At 49.7% G+C, this 16,687-nt stretch overlaps 1 protein-coding gene across 1 annotated transcript in view; it reads right to left on the bottom strand.

The window, feature by feature from the left end:
- The window catches only part of RGS5 (regulator of G protein signaling 5), a 101,407-nt gene extending 96,189 nt beyond the window's left edge, over nt 1–5,218 (bottom strand). The window contains exon 1 of the mRNA XM_054037082.1: nt 5,044–5,218. Within this exon, the coding sequence (XP_053893057.1) occupies nt 5,044–5,087 (44 nt within the window). The 5' untranslated portion in view covers nt 5,088–5,218. The remainder of the gene's footprint in view (nt 1–5,043) is intronic.
- Nucleotides 5,219–16,687: the final 11,469 nt, after the last annotated feature.

Raw genomic sequence — 16,687 nt, 5'->3', positions numbered from 1 at the left:
ATGAACAGTTCCTGCCATAGCATTATCCTCCATAATGGCAACTATGGCATCAACTATCTTCCCAATTTGGTGTTTAATAGGCTTTATCACCTCCACTCGACTTTCCCATTGTGAGGCACTCAGTGGTTTCAGTGTCAGAGAGGATGTTCCCAGATGTTGCTTCAAAATTTGCCATGGATGAGTTGATGCAGAGAAAAATACATAGATGCTTTGAATTACATTAAAAAATTCAGCAGCCTCACGAAGCTGATGCTGCATCACTTTGACCACCAAGTTCAATGAATGAGAACTGCATGGGACAAAAAAAGCTCGAGGGTTTTTAACTCTTGGATCCGGGTCTGCACTCCTCTGTTCTTTCCTCTCATGTTGGCACCATTATCGTAACCCTGACCTCTCATGTCAGCTATCGCAATTCCCATATCTTCCAACTTTTTAAGAAGCACATTTGTCATACCAGCTCCTGTAGTATCATCAATGTCAATAAATTCTAGACAATGCTTTCTGAGAGTCACCATTGCAGGGACATTTTCACTAGGTTCTGTTGTTGTTACAAAACATACCATTAAAGTCATTTGTTCCGTATGGCTGATGTCAGGTGTGCAGTCCAGAATAACAGAGTAATATCTTGCTGATTTCAGATCTACCACAATTGACTTTTGTTGCCAGTAACTGTATGATCTCATTTTGAATTGTTTTTCCAAGGTAGTGGTGTGTGTATATTTCTTGGGTGGTGGCTCTTCTTAGATGCTTCTGGAGTACAGCATCAAACTCAGCCATCCGCTCCACAATTTTAAGGAAGTTTCTATTGTTTGGCACATACAGCTGATTTGAAGTGCCACCATGCAGTGCTGGGTTTTGGGTAGCAAGCATTCTCACAATGGCAATGAGCTTTTTCAGAACATTTTGCCAGTAAAGAGACTCTGATGCAATCTTCTCTTGATGCTGATCATCTATGATAGCCTTTAACCTTAGTCTCATCTCGAGCTCTTTCCACGTATGGAATGCTCTCTGGTGATTTGCTGCCTTCTCATGGCATGCAAGATTTCTAGCCAGATTTTTCCAGTCCTTTGTTCCTGTAGAACCCAATGTGGTTGGAACATTAGACTGGAAGAGTTTGCACCAAAAACAGCATGCAGCACTCTGGGATTTTGAGTACATAAACCATGGCCTCTCCACTTTGTCACCATTGGGGATTTCATGCCAGTAATGTGTTGGATGGAAACTTCTGTTTTCATTGTCTTTGGGCAACATGAAGTTTTTCACTTGCTGTGGCCCACGCAGTACAAGGAAGTTCCTCAGGCTACTGCTCAAGTGGGTCCACAGTCCTGGATCACCTAGACTTAAGGAACTAAACTCATCAGCAGCTGTTTCTTGCGCCTCCACCACATTCTTCTCTGATCTATACTTTTCTACAGGAATGTGCATGGTTACATCCATTTAGGGTGACCAGATGTCCTGATTTTATAGAGAGAGTCCAGATTCTTGGGTCTTTTTCTTATATAGGCTCCTATTACCCCCCCTCCTACCCCCATCCCAATTTTTCACATTTGCTGTCTGGTCACCCTACATCCATTTGAGATGGAGATATGGATGCTGCAGTAGCTGCCAGGTCACCTGCACTCTGACTAACTGGAAGATCAGGCATCTCCTCACCACTCAAATCCTCACTGGGGCCGGAAGGCTCACCATGAACATTTGTGTCTATGTATCTCAGGAGAGCTCCTTCCTGCTTAGATAGGAAAGCTTCCTTTGCTGCTTGCTTTTTCTGAACGCTGCCCCACAGGGGCGTTTTCTTCTTTCACTCATGACTGCTGTTCTGTGCCAGCTATAGTGGCTCTCAACACTCAGTTGAAGGGGACAAATAAGCAGGCTGGTAGCAGGGCCTGAGTAAGGGAAGATATCAGCATCTTAAGGGTCTAACTGGCTCCTACTACTTCAGTTGACTGCCTGTTCTCCTCAAGTGGGTTCAGGGAAGCAGCAGGAAACAGGAAGCTCCCTGCGAAGCTGGTGTTAATCAGTCCAGACTCCTGGGGATGCTAGAGAGGTACATAAGAGGCTCCTCCTCCTCCTCTCTCTCCCTGCAGCTCCTGCTGATTTCTGTTATTCCCTCTCACCTTTTCTCCAGCCTGCCTGTTATGTCTCTTGTGCCCTCCTTCCTCCAGCACAGCACTCCACCATCTCTGTGCATCTAGAGCAGAGAGAATACATATGCACCAGCAGCAGACACAATTTTCTACACTCTGAGTCCTAGTGGCACCCCCCTCCCCCCACCAGTCTGGCATCTGAGGTGGCTGCCTCAGTTTGCCTCATGGTAAGGCCAGCCCTGTTTAAGGCCCCTTGACACTGCCAGAGTTGTGAAAAAAAGAACTTGTTTGTATATGAGAATTTGTCCCTATGTTGTCATTTACACTTGTGTAAAGGGGGATGGATAGATTTAAGCTGCAGCCATATTCATGCAAAATCTCCTAGCAAAAACAAAATGGACAGCAAATTTGCATCAGATTTGTGTTAATTATTTGGTAAGTGGAGGAGTCCCTAGAAGAGTATATTTGTTAACTGTTAGTTTTAAAGAGTGTCCCAGAGCATGGTGAGCCCAGGGTCAGCGCTCCTTCATACAGAATACACTGAGAGCACAGTTTCTTAAACTATAGATACTTGCACAAATCATCAAAGGTATTTTAAAGTTACAGTGTAACTGACCCCTCCCAGTATGGGGAGGAAATTACACACAAGTATAGAGAGTCTAGAGTATCTGACCAGTGCCATATGAAGAGAGAGAAGGACTTCCTATTACATATTGCCAATATTAGTGCTACAATCTTTGTTTATATGTATGCATACATACATGTGGAACACCTATTATTAGTACAGTTGTTTCTTCATTAATCACAAACATGTTAGAAGGAAATGGAACAAGTCAGCCATTTGCAACAGCTTTGCCCTGGAGGTTCTTAGAAGACCTAGTAATGGGGGGGTGAGGGATTTTCCAAACACAAAGTGACTCTTGGTGCAGGGGTCCCTTTGACTTGTGCTCCGACATCCCTTAGGAGCTTCTGAAATTCCCAGCTGACACAGCTAAGACAGGCATTTTCCAGCCAGGGACCTGCAAATCCAGCCCCATTCTTTCTCTGTAAAAGTGTTTTCTCTCTGACCTCAGGGAGCAACCTGGAAAATTCTAATGTGGCCCCTAGAAGTTCTCATAGCAAGTGTGAAGTACCTCAAGTAGGATAGAATGAGAAATCTCAAAAAAGTGGCTATTAATAAAAACAACAACAAGAAAAATTGTGAAATAGCTGAATAAGAACTGTGCCTTGTCAGAGGGGCTGGGGTCTGTGGATTTGGATAATGCACAGAGAAATCCAGGAAACAGGAGAGGACTTTGAAACATTTAGAGCAAGGCTATTTCTTAACAGCCACAAATCACATTCTCATCTCATGAGATCATTGCACTAAGCACTACGCCTGGCTTCACAGAAAGCATATATATCTTTCTCTCCTTCTGCTTCTAGTCCTGTATAATGGGTCACAAATCTATAATCTACAGGGGAAACAGTAGACTTGGCACATATAGATCCACCAATTCATTCAGTATCTCCAACTATTTAGACGATAGACCCAATCCTCCCCGATCTAAATAGCCCAGCTCCAGATCTGCAGTTAGGGATTGTGAACAGAAACCCTTCATGTGTTTGACCAGGGAATCTGTAGCTGGCCAGTTCACTAGTGTAACTGTTGCTTTCTCAGGTTGTTCCAGATGCAGGGTTAGCGCTCTGTATTCAGGGCTAGATTGCAAGCTGTATGAGAGGTCTGTGCAAGGGAGCGGGAGGAAGAAGGAGTGAGCACTAGTCTGGTACCCTTGCACAAGTTGCCCAGCCTTGTCCTGTCAGAGTCAGCCACACACCTGCTGACCCCCCACTTCCCACAGAAGTTGTGTGGGTAGGGTCAGGGTTGAACTTTTGTTGCCTTCTGCTCAATGAGATAGGTCTGCTCCCTGCACATGTATGGAGACTAGGGTCATTTGTTGGTAGCCTTGGCCAGCACAAGTGAATTCCCCCCTACAGCAAGGAGGAAGCAGGAAGGAATTGTGACTATACTCAGGTCTACACTAGGGAATGAGGATGGTATAATTCCATAGCTCAGGGGTGTGAAAATCCACATCTCTGAGTGAGGCAGTTAAACTGACCTAGCCCCCTTATAGACAGTGCCTAGCACCCGCCTCTAGGGGAGGAGGGGCACCTAAGCTGATGGGAGAAGTCCTCCTGTCTGCATAGGTAGTATCTTCACTGCAGCACTACAGCAGCGCATTTTAAGTGTAGTGTTTCTTGAAGCACAAGCCTTCAGGGTTACCTGTGGGGTCTCTCACTGACACCACTCCTCGCTCAGTGTAGGCATCAGCCAGCTCAGGGTCAAGCCAAACGGCAGTACAGCCCGGATCCCATAGACTCCCCGCGAGGTCCAGGACCGGGACCGCTCTCCCCCTCCCCCCACCGCGGCTACGCGTGCTCCCAGGGCCGTGTCCCGGGCAGCCGGCACCCGCAGGCTCCATGAACTCCGAGGTCCGGGGAAGCTCGCGGCCCCGCGAACTCCGGAGTCCGGGGCAGCCGCCCGGCCCCGCACCGCGAGCTCACGGGGCAGGGGGGCCGGCCGGCTCCGGTCCGAGGCAGCCGCCCGGCCCCGCGTTGTCCGGGGAGAGCAGCCGCCCCGCCCCGCGCGGCGGGTGTCCGGGGTCGGGGTCCGGGCTGCCGCTGCCCTGCACCTGGCCCCTGCGGCCCAGATAACAGTCAGAGCAACATACAGGGAAAGACACCCTCCCGCTGCTCTTTGGAACAATACTGATACCTGCTTTTCTCTTACATGCTGTAACTGTCCTTTGTATTGGACAGGGCAGCATGCAGGACCTTGCCTCACGCCTTGCCCTCCAACACAACACCGGGCTAAGTATTTGCATGTTTAAATGCCCCCATCTAATTTAAGAAATTGAAGCAATCTTGCCTGTAAATCAACAACCATCTTGTCTTCTGCACAAACACTCATTGTTCTCACCTCTCCAGACATGTGTGTGGCAAGGCTGCTAATCCTTTGCACATGTTGTCGAGCTGTTATTTCCTCAGCTTTGAGCAGACCGTGGGAGAAGGCAGGACAAGGCGGCTCCAGCTCTCTCTGTGATGCAGCTTTCCGCTCTCCAGCATATATCAAGGTTCTCTCTGTCCTGGAGCTGAGCCAGACACTCCAATCACACACACAGAGTAATCTCAGCTGCGGAGCAGTCAGGGCTCAGCAGACGCTAGACCAGGGGGTGGGCAAACTTTTTGGCCCGAGGTCCACATCTGGGTGGGGAAATTGCATGCAGGGCCATGAATGTAGGGCTGGGGCAGGGGTTTGGGATACAGGAGGGAGTGCGGGGTGTGTGGGGGGGTGCGGTGTGCTGGAAGGAGCTCAGGGCAAGGGGTGGGAGCGCAGGACGGGTGCAGGGTGTACAAAAGGGCTCAGGGCAGGGGATTGGGGTGCAGGAGGGGTGCGGCAGGGGGTTGGGGTGCAAGGCGCAGGAGGGATTCGGGGTGCCAGGTCCGGCCTGGCACCGCTTACCTGGAGCGTCTCTGGGGTGGCAGCGGTGCGCAGCATGGCTAAGACAGGCTCCCGGCCTGCTCTGGTCCCACGCCACACTGTGCCACTCCCAGAAGCGGCGGGCACAACATCCCTGCAGTACCTGGGGTGGGAGGGTAGAGAGCTCTGCACACTGCCCTCGCCTCTCCCTGACAACTTTTAGTGCTATCCTCTAGGCTCCTGTTGGTGAAAGGTATCAGAGAAAGGCTATCCCCACAGACAGCAGTTCAGGGTTCATTCGCTTCAGAGTTACATGTTGGCAACACAGTGCAAAATCCCCACACAGCCCCTCCCCATGTACCCAGCCCACTGTACCAGGAGAGAGGGAAGATAGGCTTCTGGCATGCCCACTCTGTTACCCCTCTGCCTTGACTGTGAATGCTGGAGCCAGTTCACCCTAATGGCAGCAGTGACATCTGGCCACAGAGATCTGGACCAATATGCATTTCACACGGTGATTATTAATTATTGCAACTGATTGCATATGGTGTACGCCATCCCACTGGGGTAGTGCCAAGATGCCTTCATGTAACCAAAAGAAGGTTAAGAGGTGACTAGATCACGGTCCATAAATATCTGTGTGGAGAGAAGTTATGAAACAGCAGAGGGCTAGCAGCCCTCTTTGAGCTAGCAGCCAAAAGCAGAGTAAGGGTACATCCACTGCAAACAAAGGTGTGATTGTAGCATAGGTAGGCAGCTAGGAGAGTCTGAGAGAGACCCATCCCAAAATATTCCTATAGACTAGTGCTTGGGGCACTCACCTGAGAGGAGGAAGATCTGGGGTCAAGTCTCTGATCTAGCTTAGGCAGAGGAGGTAGTTTAACCTGGGTCTCCCACTCCCAGGGGACTGCCCTAGCTATTTGATGCACACAGCAGCCTGCCCCCCCCCCCCCCAAATTCTTACTCTACTCACCCCAAATGTTATCTGTGTGGGGCCTGATCCAGCAGCACACTCCAAGTACACCCATCTGGGGCCTGCAGGTGAGAAAGGCAGCTGATGTCTTGCTTGAGATTTCTGCTAGGGCTTTGGGAGGAGCCAGGACACTGAGCTGTATGGCAGCCTCAGGATACGATGACCAGACAGCAAGTATGAAAAATTGGGACAGGAGGTGGGGGGATAATAGGTGCCTATATAAGAAAAAGCCCCCAAAATTGGGACTGTCCCTATAAAACCGGGACATCTGGTCACCCTACCTCAGGACTCAGTGATATTCTGCATGCCATGGGCAGAAAATTAGGTGCCACGTTATTATGTGCCTCCAAAGGTGGGTGGCAGCTGAGCAGGGTCTGAGTATCTCATTGGTGCCTAAATGTTGGCTTTAGGGCTACAGTGACAATTAGGCACTTGAGTCCCTTTGTGGATCTCACCTGGTGTCACTCCTCAGCCTTATCCAACATTTTCCCTGCACTGAGGGGACTCAGGGCCTGGCTCCTACCTCAGGGGATTAGCGAGTGGTCTCAGAATGCAGGGATCATAGGTTCAAAACTCTCTGAGGCCAGCCTTGGATTCTCCTTACTGGTAGCTTGTTGCTCCTCAACCTCAAGCAATCTCCTTAGAATCATAGAAGATTAGGGTTGGAAGAGACCTCAGGAGGTCATCTAGTCCAATCCCCTTCTCAATGCAGGACCAACACCAACTAAATCATCCCAGCCAGGGCTTTGTCAAGCCAGGCCTTAAAAACCTCTAAGGATGGAGATTTCACCACCTCCCTAGGTAATCCATTCCAGTGCTTCACCACCCTTCTAGTGAAATAGTGTTTCCTAATATCCAACCTAGGCCTCCCCCACTGCAACTTGAGACCATTGCTCCTTGTTCTGTCATCTACCACCACTGAGAACAGCCTAGCTCCATCCTCTTTGGAACCCCCCTTCAGGTAGTTGAATGCTGCTATCAAATCCCCCCTCACTTGTCTCTTCTGAAGACTTAATAACCCCAGTTCCCTCAGCCTCTCCTCGTAAGTCATGTGCCCCAGCCCCCTAATCATTTTCCTTGCCCTCCGCTGGACTATCTCCAATCTGTCCACATCCCTTCTGTAGTGGGGTGACCAAAACTGGACACAATACTCCAGGTGTGGTCTCACCAGTGACAAATAGAGGGGAATAATCACTTCCCTCAATCTGCTAGCAATGCTCTTACTAATACAGCCCAATATGCTGTTGGCCTTCTTGGGAATAAGGGCACATTGCTGACTCATAACCAGCTTCTCATCCACTGTAATCCCCAGGTCCTTTTCTGCAGAACTGCTGCTTAGCCAGTCGGTCCCCAGCCTGTAGCAGTGCATGGGATTTTTCCTTCCTAAATGCAGGACTCTGCACTTGTCCTTGTTGAACCCAATCAGATTTCATTTGGCCCAATCCTCCAATTTGTCTAGATCACTCTGGTCCCTATCCCTACCCTCCAGCATATCTACCTCTCCCCCTGGCTTTGTGTCATCTGCAAATTTGCTGATGGTGCAATTCATCTCATCATCCAGATCTTTAATAAAGATGTTGAACAAAACCAGCCCCAGGACTGACCCCTGGTGCACTCCACTTGATACCAGCTGCCAAATAGACATTGAGCCATTGATCACTACCCACTGAGCCCAACATACCTTCTCTCCTTCCTGGGCTGAGGGCACCTGCTCTGTAGCTGAGGGGGTTAGAACAGCAGAATCAGAATGCAGGAGTCACAGACTCAAATTTCAGTGGGGCCTGGGTAGCAGTCTCTGCCTCAGACTCTTCTTAATGATGGCTGGTCACTCAACACATGTTAACCAATCTCCTTCCTGTGCTGAGGGGATCTGGGTCCCATCTCAGTAGCTCATTTAATTTTTTACATTTTTAATTTAAAAAATAGATCTTTTGGCTAAAAGTTTTATTTGATTTTTCCAATGAAAAATAATAAAATAATTTACTTTTACAATAATAAGAAGACTTTTAATTCAAAAGGCAATTTTTGCAGAAAAAAGTTAATAGATTTTTTTGAAGAAAATTTGATTTTTTTGGTCAATTTTTTTTTTTTTACATTTTTGATCAAAACATAGACTTTTGGGATATTTTTTTAAAATAGATTTAAACCAATTTTTAATTCCAAATTCAACTTTTGGAAGAAAAATTGTAATCTGTTTTTTTATTAAAAAAAAGTCTTTTCTAGCCAAAAAATTTTTGGTTTTCAGTTTTCAGTTTTGGTTTTGATCAATATTTTTGCCTAAAAAAATATTTTATTTTTGCTAATGAAAAATCAATTTTTTTTCAAGATTTTTTTCTTCAAAATAATTTTTTCACAGACTTTTTTTAAATATTTTGGTGAAAATCTATATTTTTGCCATTTCTTTGCCATTTTTGATCAAAAATAGAATTTTGGCTAAAATATATAATTTATTTCAATGAAAAATCATTTTTTCAGAAAAAAATCATCATTTTTAATGGGTTTAATCAAAATATATTAATCAAAATTATAGATTTTTGGCTAAAGATTTTATTTGATTTTTTCCAATGAAAAATCATTTTTCTCAAATTTTAATTGAAAATTCACTGTTTTGGCAGAAAATAGTTTAATCCTTTTTTAATGAAAAATTATTTTTTTACGAAATATGTTTTCGGTTTTTGATTTTAAAAAATGCATTTTGCCTAAAATTATTTAATTTTTTTTCCAATTAAAAATCAATTTTTTCAAGTTTTTGTCTTAAAAAATAATTTTTCACAGAATTTTTTTTCTGAATTTTTGGTGAAAAATACTTTTTTGACAATTATTTTAACCTTAATTTACTTGCTAAATCTATTTTTGGCAAAAACTATTGGTTTTTTTATGAACATTGATTTTTTTTTTTTTGCCAAAACATTTTGCTATAAATTGTGTTAGAGGGCTTTCCCTTCACCCCCTCACCTGGTTCTTGCCATGCAGACAGAAAGCAGAAGACCAGAACTCCAAAGTACAGGCAATACAACGTTTATTGGGGTTAGTTCCAAGCAAACATGTCCATAGCTCTACACACCAGCAGATCCTGTTTCCCGGTGTTCCATTCCCAGCTCTGACGCTGCAGACCCTTGCCTGTGTCCCCGTTCCTCATTCTCATTCACCATTCTCATTTCCCATTCTCCGTTTTCCCTATTCCCACCTCCTCCTTCTTAGTAGGCCCAAATATACCTGCATTGCACACCCACAGTCCCACCCCTTACAACTTAGGGTCATGTTCCATTTTGGGTCTGGGGTCTTATCCCACCCCTTTTGTATCCCATGGGAGGGGTGAGGAGTGAGGTTGTGCTCCAATCAGAGACGGGCATTTCTTTGCTCTTTTAGTGTTTTATACCTCCTCCCCCTTCCCAACTGGTTGCTTGACTTTGCCTTGAAATTGGTTTGACACTCTCTACCTTGGGGGAACACCCTGGACCCCTATGTTCATCCTTATAATATGATTGTGTGGTATCCAATACAAAGTTTGTCATGTCAGGTGTCTTCGGAAGGCTCATGATGCACTGAGCAGTGTTGTTATAGGTTGTAATTTCATGTATATAGTTATGAGGCTGAAAATGTGTCCTCATGGCTTAAAACAAGCCCAGGCAAAACTCTCCAGGAGCAGAGGGGCAGTTCACACCTCATCAAGTTATGTATGGGACAACTCCAGCCCAGCCTCACAGGAACAAAGGATACTGGCCTAGGCAGCAACAAAGGATCTGTTGGACTCTCAAGTGAGTCACCCTCCTTCCCTTGGTTAGTTTGGGACTACGATGAGGTAATGCTCACCTGACTGTGAAGGGGGGGGAGCAGAGCCAAGGGGGAAGAAAGAACATGATAAAAGGGAGAGACTGTAGGGATGCATAGCTCCCGAATCGCCAGCCCACGGGCGCAGCAAACTGCTCCCATGGCTACGAGGCAGGAGTGACCTTCAATCCAGCGTTTGTGTTTGGGAAACTTATTTGGCTGATTTGATTGTACCCTCGCAGCTGGTGTTCACGCGCTCAAGAGATGGGTTCGTTATCTTATGTGCATGTATACTGCCTGGCTCTTCTATGCGCAAGAATGTAACCACTAAGAAGAGTTGTAAACAAAGTAAGGAGAGAAATAAAAACCCCAGGAAAAGTTTTCCTGGGAGGCTTTTTGCAAGAGGCTTGTAAAGCTCTCTAGCTACCACAGACCTGGCGTTCTGTTTCCTTTCCTGCGTCGTCACCACAGCTGGTGACCCCGACGTGATACCCCTCTACTCACCGGCTGGATACGCCGAGCGCGCCCGCGGCTGTTTGCCGCCCCTTATTCGTGAGTATGGGGGGGAAACTTTCCAGTGCCCAGAAGGAGCACGCAAGAGAGTTACAAGAGATTATACGACAGCGATCATGTGTCGCTGTCCCGGTCGCTCATATTGAGGACCTCCTAAGGGAAATAGATCGCCAGTGCCCCTGGTATCCAGACTGCGGGTCATTGCAGCTTTTTGATTGGATACAGATTGGGATCACCTTGTATAGTAAACCCCGTGCCCCAGTTCAGTGCCTGCTGCTCTGGCAGCGTTGTAAGGAGGCACTGGAGGGGATCGGCCCCAACAGCCCCAAGCCGGTCCCCCTTTTGCCCCCAGGTGATGGGCCACCCCCCTCCTGCCCACAGCTGACCCTCCCTGCGCCGCCGCCCGTGGCGGCGCCCCCCTGCCTACCGGTCGGGCAGGGGGGCGCTGTCGCCGCGGCGGTGCGGCAAGCGCGTGAGGCCGGTCTCTTGACCGATGAGGAATCCAAGTGTGGGTTCGAGTCGTTTCCCATCTCTTGGCGGGATAATGGAAATGGGGGGCAGATAGTGGACTGGGAGGCTCTCCCCTACTCAGTTCTGCGCGAGCTCCGCAAGGCAGTTCGTGAGACCGGGGTGCGGTCCACTTTCACCCTGGGGATCTTGGAAGGTGTGTCAAACGGTTACTTCTTGCTCCCCCAAGATTGGAAAGACATGTGTCGCATGGTGCTGTCTCCCGCGCAATACGTTGTGTGGGATAGCGAGTACCAGCGAGAGGCGCTTGCAGCAGCAGCGCAAGGTGGGGGGGCTTATCTTGCTGAGCAGTTATATGGCACAGGGCAGTTTTCGAGCATCCCCGAGCAGGCGGCGGGCACGCCCCGGGTAGCTTTTCCCATCATTGGCCAGTGTGTCCGTCGCGCGTTCCGCAGGGTCCCCGCTGCAGGCGAGTCCTCTAAGTCCTTTGCGGTTACTCGGCAGGGTGCCACCGAACCATTCCACCAGTTTATTGACCGCCTCCAAGAGGCAGTCCAGAGGCAGATTGATAACCCGCAAGCCCAGACTGAACTAATGATAAAATTGGCTTACGAAAATGCCAATGCAGACTGCCGCCGTGCCATGCAGGCAGTGGTCGGGCGCCCCGGGTATACCCTGGCAGAATTGCTGCAGGCGTGTGCTGACGTAGGCACTCAGACCCATCAGATGGCCCTGCTGGCAGCTGCCCTGCACAAGGGGCAGAAGCCTCAGGGGAACTGCTTTAACTGCCAGAAGCCCGGACATTTTTGGCGGGAGTGTCGGGCCCCTGCGGGGGGCATGTGTAAAAACAAACCCAAGCCCCGGACAGACCAGAGGCCCCGCACGCTGTGTCCGAAATGCAAAAAGGGCTACCATTGGGCTGCGCAGTGTCGCTTGGCCGGGGGTGACAGCCGGGTCTTGGCTGCTAACCGAGACAACCCCCCGGGAAACTAGTAGGCGGGCCTGCGACCAGCCCGAGACCCAAGGCCGCGCCCCTCTCCGTGCACGACGCCCCCGCCGCCACAAGGGGCAGTGCGGGGATTGACCTTGTTAATCAGGAAAATATGGATATCACTCTCCCCGGGGAGGTCCTCCTCATGCCGTCCCAGATTCAGGGCCCGCTGCCGGAGGGCATGGTGGGCCTTGTCCTACCCCGCTCGTCCGCCAGCAAGCAGGGCCTGTTTGTGGTGCCTGGGGTGGTGGATTCGGACTATGGTGGAATTATCCATGTTCAACTGTGGAGTCATCTCCCGAAACGGCTGTTTCAGGGAGATGCCTGGGCGCAACTCATACTTGTGCCCTACTCCCTTCCGGCAGGGGGAAGAAACGTTCCCCGAACCGGAGGCTTCGGGTCCACCGACCAGCGCACTATTCACCCACAAGTGGCAGCAGTTGTTAAAGACATTGGAGCACCCCAACCCAAACGCATTTACTGCCTCAACGATCAGCCGTTCGAGGGTGTTATCGACTCTGGGGCAGACATTACCGTCATTGCCGCTGCGCAGTGGCCCGCCCATTGGCCCACAGAGCAGGCTCCGGCAGTTTGGGGTGTGGGCGGGGCACAGGACTCACAACGAAGTGCCCGATGGTTGGAGGTTAGGGCGCCCCAAGGCATCCGCCGCGCCCGTATCCGGCCTATCATTCTCCCCGTCCACCTCAACCTGTGGGGCCGTGATTTATTGACACAGTTCACTGCCACCATCCATATCAATGATTAGGCATACGGCCCTCCCCCTCCGTTGGCTCACTGACGAACCCGTATGGGTTGCGCAGTGGCCGCTTCCTTTAGAAAAGCTGGAGGCCCTCCAGCACTTGGTTAATGACCAGCTGAAGGCAGGACGTTTGGAGGAGTCCACTAGCCCCTTTAATACCCCCGTGTTTGTGATTAAAAAGAAATCTGGCAAGTGGCGCCTCCTGCAGGACCTTCGCGCCATTAACAAAATTATACAGCCTATGGGTCCCCTGCAGTGTGGTACCCCTAATCCCAACCTTATTCCCTGTGATTACCGGTTATTTGTAATAGATTTAAAGGATTGTTTTTTTACCATCCCCTTGCACCCTGAGGACCGGGTGCACTTTGCCTTCACTGTTCCGGTTTTGAATCACTCCCAGCCCACTCCACGCTATCAGTGGAATGTGCTCCCTCAAGGCATGTTGAATAGCCCCACCTTGTGTCAGCATTTTGTTGCGCAGGCCCTACGGCCCTTCCGCGCAGCACACCCAGATGCCTTAATTTACCACTACATGGATGACATCCTGGTGGCTCACCCCGTCCTCCCTGATGACTGGCTGGACGAACTGCGCCACCAGCTTGCGGCGTGTGGCCTGGTTGTGGCACCGGACAAGATCCAGCGTCAGCCACCCTTTTTGTATCTTGGTCACCGCATGCTCCAGTCATATGCCCGTCCAGTTTGTCCCGAGTTGGTATTGCCCAACCCTCTTACGTTTGTACAGCTTCAACAGTTATTGGGGTCCCTTAATTGGATTCGTCCTTTTTGCCCTCTGACTACCTCCATGCTGTCCCCTCTTTTTTCTGGCCTTCGGCAGGGCCGTCTCCCCGGAGATATCATTCCCGTTTCCCAGGAACAGCGCCAAGCGGTCACCCTCATTAACCAGACCCTGGCCCAGGTGTGGGTCGACCGCCGAGAAAGGGAACAGCCCCTTTTTGCCATTTTGCTTCCCACACTCTCACAACCGACAGCTGTCCTCGCCCAGGAGGGGGCGGCAGCGCGTCTTCGTTTAATTGAATGGATTTATTTGACCCACTCCCCTCCGCATACTATTCAGACACTCCCTCAACAGGCCGCAGAGCTGATTTTTAAAGTGCGAGAACGGTCCCGTACCCTCTTGGGTTGGGACCCCGTTGCCATTATTGTCCCCATCCCGGCTAAAGACTGGGAACGCACTGTCTCTTGCAGTGCCACCCTCCAATTGTCTCTTGCTGACTATGTTGGGGAAGTTAAATATCACATTCCCCCTGACCCCCGTCTTTCATTCCTACAACAACGTTGCCTTCACCTCCGGCCGTCCTTGCCAACCGTCCCCATTAAGGATGCACTTACCCTTTTTACGGACGGCGGCCCAACACGAGGTGCGGTCAGCTGGCAGGTGCAAGGCACTTGGCAAGTCCGCTTTACCCTGCCTCAGCGCTCCCCACAGCGCGCAGAGTTGGCTGCTGTCATCCTGGCCTGCCGATGCTTCCAGGATGACCCTTTTAATTTGATTACTGACAGTCTTTATGTTACTAATGTTCTTAAGTCTCTTCCAGGTTCCTATGTGTCGCCCTCCTGTGATGACAATTTGTTGGCCCTTTTTCTTACCCTGCAACAGCTCCTTTCCTCCCGCTCTAGCCCACTGTTTGTGGCACACATTCGCAGTCACACCACACTACCGGGCCTATTAACAGAAGGCAACACGGTGGCCGACCAGGCGGTCAAATCGGTGGCCTCAATTTTTTCCTCCCCAATCGAAAGCCACGCCTTTTTTCATCAATCCGCCAAGGCCCTTGCCAAGCAGTTCACTCTCCCATTGTATCAGGCGCAGGCCATTGTTCGCCAGTGTGACCTTTGCGCTTCTCTCTCCAATAGCCCGGAGGTAGGGGTTAACCCTCGTGGAACCTCGGCCAACCAGCTCTGGCAAATGGATGTTACACATTTCCCTCCCTTTGCCCCCTGGCAGTATCTTCACGTGTGTGTAGATACCTTTTCCCATTATGTGTGGGTCACCCCCCAGAAGGGTGAGGCCTCTCGTCATGTTATTAATCACATGATTCGCGCTATGGCAATCATGGGTCACCCATCCCATCTTAAGACCGACAACGGCCCCGCCTACTGTAGCTCGGCCTTTGCCTCCTTCTGTACCACGTGGGACATTGTCCACACGTTTGGTATCCCGTATAACCCCACAGGCCAGGCCATTGTGGAACGAGCCAATCGTGCGCTCAAACAAGCCCTGGTCCGCCAAAAACAGAAAGGGGGGATTCCCGTAGGCCTTCCTCCCCGCCAGGAATGGCTGGCTGCAGTGCTTTTTACCCTGAATCATTTGAATTAGACTGACAACTACTCTGCAGCAGAATGTCATTTTCGCAGCTACCAGGCCTTGCCCCGCCCCTTTGTTAAATATCGCAAGGCCCCAGACCCTCAGTGGCATGGCCCAGTGCCCCTTATAACGTGGGGACGAGGGCATGCTGCCGTTTCTCTTCCTACAGGTCCGTTGTGGGTCCCGGCGCGTAACGTCCGCCCGTGGCACGGCGATGGCCTGGCACCAGGGACTATCGAACCCCATTCCACAGTTCAACCTACATCTGCAGGATCCCGAGCGTCCTCGCCAGCGCCCCCCGCGGGGGCCCCCGCAGCGCATAACCTGGGGACAGGTTAAAGCCCTTTCATTGCAGGCCGAGCAGCTGCGAGTGCAGCAGCAGCTAGAACCTACCGCAGAAAATTACCTTGTGACATTGTTAGCTTGCCTTAATGCTAATTCACTCCTTATTTTGTGTGTATTGGGGAGTTTCCTGTTGGCCCCTAGCTGCCAAGGCGAACCCCAGATGGAGCAGCGGCTGCAGTTTAACACCTGGGTCCACCTGGCAGAAGTATTAAATCAATCTGATTTCTGCCTGGCCGTTGCCCCGGAAATGCAAGGTCTGTTAAGTACCTGCCTTGTTCCTGTCTGTAAACCACCCAGCAACATCTGGGGTGTGAGACAGTGAAAGAAATGTGCTGTTTTAAGCTTGCTGATAATAGTTTTGTATGCAATAGCAAATTGATATGCTGAAATGCTATGCTTAAGTCATCCGCCAAGACGTTTTTCTTCCTTGGTAGGATTATATTTAGTTATAGCCACCCTTAGAGTGGATGAAGACCCTTTTATAGTATGGGGTCCTAGTTTTGATGTTTGATGTTTTACTTTGCTGCTTTGTTTAATGTATACCCAATCTAGTGGCATTGTGTATGCTACCCTGCGAGAGTGCTTTGTTTAAACACTGCATCTATGAAATAAAACAGGGGGGGATGTAGGGATGCATAGCTCCCGAATCGCCAGCCCACGGGCGCAGCAAACTGCTCCCATGGCTACGAGGCAGGAGTGACCTTCAATCCAGCGTTTGTGTTTGGGAAACTTATTTGGCTGATTTGATTGTACCCTCGCAGCTGGTGTTCACGCGCTCAAGAGATGGGTTCGTTATCTTATGTGCATGTATACTGCCTGGCTCTTCTATGCGCAAGAATGTAACCACTAAGAAGAGTTGTAAACAAAGTAAGGAGAGAAATAAAAACCCCAGGAAAAGTTTTCCTGGGAGGCTTTTTGCAAGAGGCTTGTAAAGCTCTCTAGCTACCACAGACCTGGCGTTCTGTTTCCTTTCCTGCGTCGTCACCACAAGAGACG

The sequence above is a fragment of the Malaclemys terrapin genome, chromosome 8 (assembly GCF_027887155.1).
Source record: "Malaclemys terrapin pileata isolate rMalTer1 chromosome 8, rMalTer1.hap1, whole genome shotgun sequence".
Lineage (NCBI taxonomy): Eukaryota > Metazoa > Chordata > Testudines > Emydidae > Malaclemys > Malaclemys terrapin.
Note: the sequence above shows the minus strand (reverse complement) of the source record. Positions and strands in the feature narration are given on the sequence as shown.